Genomic DNA, 8,607 nt, shown 5'->3' on the forward strand with positions numbered 1-8,607 from the left:
ATTGCACACAAGTCAATAATAACTTGTATTTTGCAGCAAACCCACTGCAGAAATGTTGACTGAATACACAAGAAAAGTAGATTTTCTGAAAGGACTTCTTGAGGCAGACAAACTGGTCAGTGGTGATACTTTGGTGTGATTGTCACTTAATGTTGATGTGTTAAAGACGGTCGTTCCTTATTTGTTATCTGAACTGTGCATCTTAACAAAAACAGGTTCTCCTGTTCAGACCGTTTCCTGATCTCGTGTCTCTGCTCTTCTCGTTCAGTCTTCAACAACAGAAAAAGCTTTAGCTAATCAGTTCCTCGCCCCCGGACGAACACCCACAATAGCCAATGAGAGGATGCCCGTCTCCAAAACTGTGCACATGCAGACGAAGGCCCGGTGCACAGGAGAGATGAGGGACGAGCTGCTCGGCACGGTAGGCTGAGATGAACACTGTTGAGCTAAAATATGAAACCATTTACATTTGATTAAACATTAAAATATGTGACATTTTACTTCATTGTTCTTCTGTGTCATCACAGGGGGTGTCGGGCAAAGGTAAGACATATTTCACAGTTGACCCTTTGCTAAGCCCCTCCCCCTTGGTTACTGTTGCCAGCCCTGTGAAGCTTCTGTCGATATGGCGACTATAAGGAATAACAGCAATAATAGTTCTGAAATATCAGAGACATTCACGACATCATTTGTGGGCGGAGCTTTGTGACTGAAGAAGACACTAAAGCAGTCGGGACAAACTCAGGAACTAAGTTAACGTTAAGTTATGACTCCCTTTAGATTTTATTATTTAATATAAAACTACATTATTCCGCTTTCCCATTGGTTGGAAGTGCAGCAGGATATTTCTCGCACACTTGATCCATACCCTGGATGAAATCATAAACCGTTTTTGTTTGCTAGCGTGCTGAGCTAGGAAGCATAACGGCTCAAATTTGCAAAGTTGAGCATGAAAAACATGTTTTTGCCTTTTTAGCGTCTGACCTTCATCCACGTCCAACATCTGTCCTCTAAACTGAGGAGCTGCTGTCGGACCTGCAGGTTCCCCGTGCGCCTTGACAGGCTCCTGTGCCTGGTTACGGTTGCTAGCGTAGCATTGGACAGTGGCTGTTCTAGGGCGGGGCTTAGCAAAGGGGCAATTTATATTCAGTATCTTAATATTTAAAGGAGCTAGTCTTCTGATTGAGAGCGATGTTGTAGAAGGATGACCTTCTCCTTTCCTCTCTGTAGGCATGTCTGAAACAGAGCTGCGAAACAGAAGGTAAAGCTGCACATTATTTATTTCTATATATGATTATAATAAACTGATTCTTTCACTGCTGAAGGCTTTTAAAAGACTGCAGCTTTTAGCACTTTTTGCAGTAAAATAAAATGTTGCTCATGCTGTCCCCCCCCCCCCCGTCAGAGGTCTTCCTCTGGACGAGCGTCAGTCTGCTGCAGAGCTGGAGGCCGTCCTGCAGCACCACCACAACCTGCAGGAGAAACTGGCGGATGATATGCTCAACCTGGCCCGGAACCTGAAGAACAACAGTCTGGCAGCACAGAACATCATCAAGCAGGACAACCAGGTAACTGCGTGTATCCCAGTTCCACTGTGTGTATCCCAGTTCCACTGCGTGTATCCCAGTTCCACTGCTGTGTATCCCAGTTCCACTGTGTGTATCATCCCAGTTCCACTGCGCGTATCATCCCAGTTCCACTGTGTGTATCCCAGTTCCACTGTGTGTATCATCCCAGTTCCACTGCGCTGTATCCCAGTTCCACTGCGTGTATCCCAGTTCCACTGCGTGTATCCCAGTTCCACTGCGTGTATCCAGTTCCACTGCGTGTATCCCAGTTCCACTGCGTGTATCATCCCAGTTCCACTGCGTGTATCCCAGTTCCACTGTGTGTATCCCAGTTCCACTGCGTGTATCATCCCAGTTCCACTGCGCGTATCCCAGTTCCACTGTGTGTATCCCAGTTCCACTGTGTGTATCCCAGTTCCACTGTGTGTATCCCAGTTCCACTGCGTGTATCCCAGTTCCACTGCGTGTATCCCAGTTCCACTGCGTGTATCATCCCAGTTCCACTGCGCGTATCCCAGTTCCACTGCGCGTATCCCAGTTCCACTGCGTGTATCCCAGTTCCACTGTGTGTATCATCCCAGTTCCACTGTATTACAACATCAGGGTCACAGGCGAGGACACACTGAAACGTGCACGTAAACGAGATAAATAACAACATAAGTTTATTTGATAAAAGAATGTTTGATTTTATGTTTGTGCTGGTCCCCCTTGCTCTCCTGATGACACGTCTCAGGGTGGGGGGCACTAACGGGCTGCAGAAAGCTGAGTTGAGGTTGTCACGTCTGTTTCCCTCCAGACTCTGGGTCAGTCTATGCGTCAGGCAGACATGAACTTCGAGAAGCTGAAGACGGAGTCGGAGCGGCTGGAGCAGCACACCAAGAAGTCCGTCAACTGGCTGCTGTGGCTGATGCTCATCCTGGTCTCCTTCTCCTTCATCAGCATGATCCTCTTCATCAGAATCTTCCCCAGACTCCGATGATGGCCGTCTACAACCCCGAACTCTTAGTGCTTCATCCTCCTGCGTGAGCGGCAGCTACATCCAGGCCAACTGAAACATTTGCACTTTTGAAACAGAAGATTCTTCCTCTGAACGGGCTGATGGAAGTTGAAACATGTGAAGCGTCGGTAGTGTTTGTTTAAAGCCCGACACGACGTGGTGGAGGTGAGGAGCAGCAGTCTTAATGTCCAGCAGGGACTCAGCCTTAATTATTTAAATCCCTCATCAGGTCGGCGAGCAGCCGTTTAATACTTGTGTGTTCTTCCTCACGTCGTGCGGCTGAATCATCTTCTGTAGAACGTATTTCTCCCTCGCACATCTGTAAGAGTTCACGAAGCGTCGACCGCATGTCGCCCACACTTTCAACACTACATATATAAATATCTTAGACTCATAAATACTGTGGCTGGTGGGGAACACTTTAACTGCCACTAATATAAATGTTTTAATAAATAATTTATAACAATAATGTTAGAATCTATAAAGACATATTATTAATTATTATATTATAGATTATTGTTCATACAGCAGCCTCCACTAATAGTTAAACTAAAGATATAGAGTTATGAAGCATTTATATCCTACTTATAAAAGTGTTTCACTAAAATGAAATATTACAGAACTTATTCAGAGCATTGGTTTATTTTCATCTTCATCGTGAAGAAGACGAGCAGAAGGGAACGAGACTGAAGGTTTCCTGCATGCTGAGCAGATGTTAGTGTCGTTTGATTTGTTCTCAGATTCATGTTCAACGGAAACTCAAAGTTTGACTTCATTTGCGATTTTTGCAATTCTGAACATTTTGACTTTATTCTTAAAATGCAAAATAAATGTGTGTGTGTGTGTGTGTGTGTGTGTTTCATAAATGTGCATCAGGTGATGTGTTCTGTTGCTGAGGATGATGATGGAGAAGTTGATGAAGATGAAGTAAGATTTTGTTCTCATTAAAATGAAAATAATAAAACCGCATCATCGACATTCAGAGTTGTGTGTGTGTGTGTGTGTGTTGACGTGCAGTGGCCACTGTGTGTGTGTGTGTGTGTGTGTGTGTGTGTGTGTGTGTTGACGTGCAGTGGCCACTGTGTGTGTGTGTGTGTGTGTGTGTGTGTGTGTTGACGTGCAGTGGCCACAGTGTGTCGCTCACATCCTTCAGAGAGGAACACGTGACGGCCTCTCTGACCCTGAAGGAAGCATCGCGCTCTGAATCCTAAATTAACTCCACTTCTCATTTAGAAGTGATGTGAGGACTAAATAAAGGCCGCTGGTCACAGAAGCGTCCGGTGACGTGAACATTTGTCACCTTTTGTTCTGACTGACTCGAGCACGATAACATTTAGAATCTGGGAAACGGTGTCTCCTGCTCGCAGACGCACTTAAAACGCTTCTTTCTGAGAGCTTCACATTCCTGCCGTGTTGTCAGTCTGCCCGTCTGAGGACCGGGGGGCTGACGGGCTTGTCCGGGCTTGCAGCTCTGCCTCTGGCCTTCCTCTCCCTGCTGCTGCCCCTCTTCACGTCTGTCTGTCTGGCCGGGTCGAGGCCTGGCCTGCCGTGTATTTTAGGATCCCTGGGGGGTATTTTGCCCGCTGGGAGCCGAGGTATGCAGGCCACCAGGAGACCAAATGAGGTTGTGTCACTGCGGAGGATCATCATCCCCCAGTTAAATCACAGCTGTTTGCACCTCCATTCTCAGGCCTGTGCTAATGTGAGGCTGCAGTACATGACTTCATCAGCGCTGTGGCTCCTCATGCTCCTCATGCTCCTCATGCTCCTCATGCTCCTCATGCTCCTCATGCTCCTCATCCCATCAGCTGAGAGACTCCAGAGTCTGGGACGTGTTACAGGAACACTCATTTGTACATCATTTACTCGCCTGAGTTACTTTGAATTCTTGCTGAAAACTTTGTTTTTCGTGTTTTAAATATCTTTAATAATAAAAATGCTTCTTTGTGAAGTCGTGAGCTTCAAGCATTTACTTCAGTTCAACAATAAGTTGTATTAATTGATATACAAATGGTCATGTAGTGTGTGTGTGTGTGTGTGTGTGTGTGTGAAGTATTCAGCTTTGAGATCTGCATGAATGGGACGTTTAACCTCTGACCTTCCTGCACTCGTCTCCCACAGGGACCCTGAAGGTGTTGGACTCTCTGAGCTCTGCTCAATCATTTCACTGTGATGAGCATCTTTATGAAGGAGTTATAAGTTGTAACCAGTGCAAACTAATAATAATAATAATAATAATAATAATAATAATGCAGAAGTTCTGAAACATGATCTGCTTATAAGACGTGATGTATGTTGACCTGAACTCAGATCCATTTATCAACAAGTTTAAAACCTTTAGAAACATATTAAAATGTATAACTGCAGATGTTCACAACCTGTGAGCCCCAAACATTCTTATTAATGTTTGTACCTCTTCTATAAAGCCGTGGAAGATGATTTATTAATCAGTAATAAGTCATTAGTTGCAGATTTGGTGCCACAAACCTCTAAAAATGTTCTTTTTGTCAGTTTTATTATTATATGATATCTTAACAGACAGAAAACTCCACATATATATATATATATATACAATAATTCTATAGAAAATATAATAATAAACCTGATGAACTGCACACACACATATTTGTATTATTAACGTTTCATTTATTTAATATCATACAAATAAAAGTAAAGTTTGAATTTATATATTTTGTGTCAGAATAGAAATGTCTTTATATGTTTTCTTCTGTAGCTGCTCGTTCAGGGTTGTGACTGTAATTAACTTTGATCCGTGTCCTGATGTTTCAGCAACTGTGGGAGCCGTGCACACACCACACACACACACACACACACACACACACACACACACATACAGACATTTCTTATACTTAATCAAATCAAACTTTCCCCTTATTGCACCGCAGACTTAGACCTGCAAGATAGGACAGTTGGTACACACGGAATACAGTTGTGTGTGTGTGTGTGTGTGTGTGTTGCTTTGATCCTTCCAAACAGCAGAGAGCAGAGGAACAAATGGAGAAGCATGAGAGAACCTCCTCCCCTCTCTGCGCAGCGCTGCGCCTGTTAAACTCCAACACTGCAGTCTTTTTAATTTAGTTTTTGGCTGCAGCTGCACGGAGGATTTGAGTTTCCTACAGAGATGAAGGAGATTTTCCTTTCATTCTGTTTTGTTCCATGTGCTTCCTTGAGGGAGCAGAAGGCTAAAGAGGGCTTTTCTGTTTCTTTCTTGCCTCTTGCCAAAGTTTTGAATGTGCTGTAACGTTAATGACCTAATGGGAGCGTAAATGCTGCACTTATTAAGCGTGTAATGTGAGTCACTATCTCGCACACACACACACACACACACACACATTCATGGGAAACATAACTTAACAGGCATGGTTTGAAACAATTTACAGTTAAATCCTTATGAGTCAATAAAGTCCTTGATTTCCTTTTATTGACTGGCTGCTTTTATGGTTTAATCTTCCAGTTTTTAGTTATTAGTTTCCAGGATCTTAAGTCTTCAGAGAGTTAAAACACCAGAGACAACGGTGGAAATAAGTCTGATTTTATCCTTCTTTCCGTCACAATTTTCTTTAGAATAAACCAATTTAGTTGGATTAGTTATCTGCATTTATTTTGATAAACTGTTAAATCATCTTTTCATGCAAAACCTGCAGAAAAAGCCGTTTCAGCCTCTCAAATATGGAGATTTGCTGCTTTTCTCTGTTTTATGTCATTAAAGTGACAAAACAAGACGTCACTTTTTATACATTCATGTAAAAGCTTGCAGCGCTGAACTGAACTTAGGTGCATTTAATCTTCATTCACAGAGCGGGGCTCTGCTGCGTTGGTAAACTTCTATAAAAACAGTAAAACTCCAGCGAGCTGCAGCGCCGTTGGTCTCAATCTCTTAATCTCTGTCGTCCACACAGGTGCTGTGGAAGTTTCTCTGTTTTCATTTAGCCGTTACTGTTTCCCTCGACACGCCTCCCTGTGTGTGTGAGACTGTTTCTGTATCTCTGTGTGTCTGTGTGTTGTGTTGTGTCTGTGGCTCTTCCCCAGTCTAATGAGGGCTCATCTCAAAGCTCTCACACACACACACACACACACACACGTACAGCTGTGTTGTGGCAGCTCTCTGACTGCAGCGTTGAAGTAGCTGAAGCACCTAGAAGGACCACTTTCACCTCTCTCACTGTCTCTGTGACGGACGAGGATCCACCCAGAAGATGGCAGATAAAGGAAGCAGCCATAACAGCACTTCCCTCGCTGTGTGTTTGGTGTGTGTCTGTACATGCCTTTGTGTTTTTGCCTGTGCATGCATGTATGTTTATTGCACCCTAAAGACCTGAGCCATATGTCATTCTCTGCAGCCCCCTATTGCCCCTCAATCACTGGCAGCCTAGTGTCAACATGCGGGTTAATGCAATGAACCTTACAGCCTATTTGTCAGGCAGCGCGGCACTGAAAGAGTCCCCAGTGAAAGAACAAACCTCCCTGCTGGTTTCTGCTCAGCTCTTTGATTTATAGAGCGGTAGTGCTGCAGCCGAGAGGCTTAATTTCTGGGTTCTCTGCTCTTTCACCTTTTTAGGGATTCAGGATCTCCCAGCGGGCTGTTGCTGCGAGGCTCTGCGGCTCAATACCGACGAGAGAAGCTCGACTGGCTCTCGCTTGACCATAAACCAGCGGCTTAGTAAAGCAGTATAGTTCCACATTCTGGGGAAATGTGCTTATTTGCTTTCTTTGCCAAGAGTTTGATGCCTGGACGGTAAAGATGTAGCTGCAGCCCGTTAGCTTAGCTTAGCATAACGACTGGAAACAAAGGGAAACTGGTAGCCTGCTCTGTCCAAAGGCAACACAGTCCACCTCCACCGCCTCTGAAGCTCTGGATGTAGCTTCATATTGGATTGAGAGAAGTATTGTGACCTGTTCCTTTAGACAAGTGTTTAAAACTAGAATAGGACTGAGGTAAGAAGTCGCAGGTGTCTTGGTGCTGAGGTTATTCTCAGAGCAGACCGAGTGTTTGGCTGGGAATCTCTGCTCAGACAGGACGGGGGCCTTGAGGGTACAAACTGTCAAGGACGAAAGGAGCCGCAGACAGGAGTGAAGCCGGAGCGGTTGAGGCTCTGGGCTCCGTCTGAGGCTGGAGCCAAGACTGGGATGTGTCCTGGGGGGTGAGGGGTCAAGGCAGGGTCGGGGTACATCCCAGGAATAATGTGCTGTTTAACAAAAGTGTTAAGTTGGGAAACAGGCACACCTCTCCTGGGCCTCCTCCACGTTCTCCCCCAGGAGGCCCCGAGCAGGCCACAGCAGGTGCAGGGCCCCTCTGAGAACAAGGGAGGCTCCTCAGGGTAGCAGATTAGGGTGTGTGTAAGCATGTGTGTGTGTGTGTGTTTAATAACTTTCTGTTTTCATCGGCCAGGTTTCTCTTTAGTTTCCTCATTAAATATGTTTGTTTTAATGCAAATGAACAAAACTGTGTGTGTGTGTGTGTGTGTGTGTGTGTGTGTGTGTGTGTGTGTGTGTGTGTGTGTGTGTGTGGGTAAATCCTTGGCTGTGCTGTTATTTGTAAGGATGTTTGAGACCAAGGTTTCTTTCAAGGGTAGTTTCATCGTCACTCGTCACATGTTTTGTCCACTGAGTCGGTATGTCAAGGCCGAACAGATGGACCTTGATTAATTACAAATACAAAAGTTCTAGCAAAATGATTCTTCTCCAAGGTTTCCCCGCAGCATACCTTCTTTCTCTGTGTCTCTGAGAAAATGCAGCCCAAACAGTGAATGTTATGATTTCTGTTGCAAAGGTTTGGTAAATGTAACATATTGTCGTCGCACTGATCCGGCCTCCACTCGGGCAGACGTGCAGCAGACTCTGCTCTCCTCTCAGATCCATCATATTCCAACCGCTGCAGATCAATAGTGATGCAGCGTGTTGGTTGTCAGACTAACTCCAGCTCTTTGTACTTCACTATTGATTCTTTTCTTTCTCTGTTTCTTCTGCCTTGTTAATTGAATGGACGTCTGGGAGGGGAAGACGGGGAGGAGGATTCTATAG

At 44.8% G+C, this 8,607-nt stretch overlaps 1 protein-coding gene across 1 annotated transcript in view; it reads left to right on the top strand.

The window, feature by feature from the left end:
• The window catches only part of use1 (unconventional SNARE in the ER 1 homolog (S. cerevisiae)), a 4,826-nt gene extending 1,340 nt beyond the window's left edge, over positions 1-3,486 (top strand). Inside the window, exons 3-8 of the mRNA XM_029428879.1 lie at positions 37-115; positions 269-421; positions 528-543; positions 1,231-1,261; positions 1,406-1,568; positions 2,365-3,486. Of these exons, the coding sequence (XP_029284739.1) occupies positions 37-115; positions 269-421; positions 528-543; positions 1,231-1,261; positions 1,406-1,568; positions 2,365-2,547 (625 nt within the window). The 3' untranslated portion in view covers positions 2,548-3,486. The remainder of the gene's footprint in view (positions 1-36; positions 116-268; positions 422-527; positions 544-1,230; positions 1,262-1,405; positions 1,569-2,364) is intronic.
• Positions 3,487-8,607: the final 5,121 nt, after the last annotated feature.

The sequence above is a fragment of the Cottoperca gobio genome, chromosome 4 (assembly GCF_900634415.1).
Source record: "Cottoperca gobio chromosome 4, fCotGob3.1, whole genome shotgun sequence".
NCBI lineage: Eukaryota > Metazoa > Chordata > Actinopteri > Perciformes > Bovichtidae > Cottoperca > Cottoperca gobio.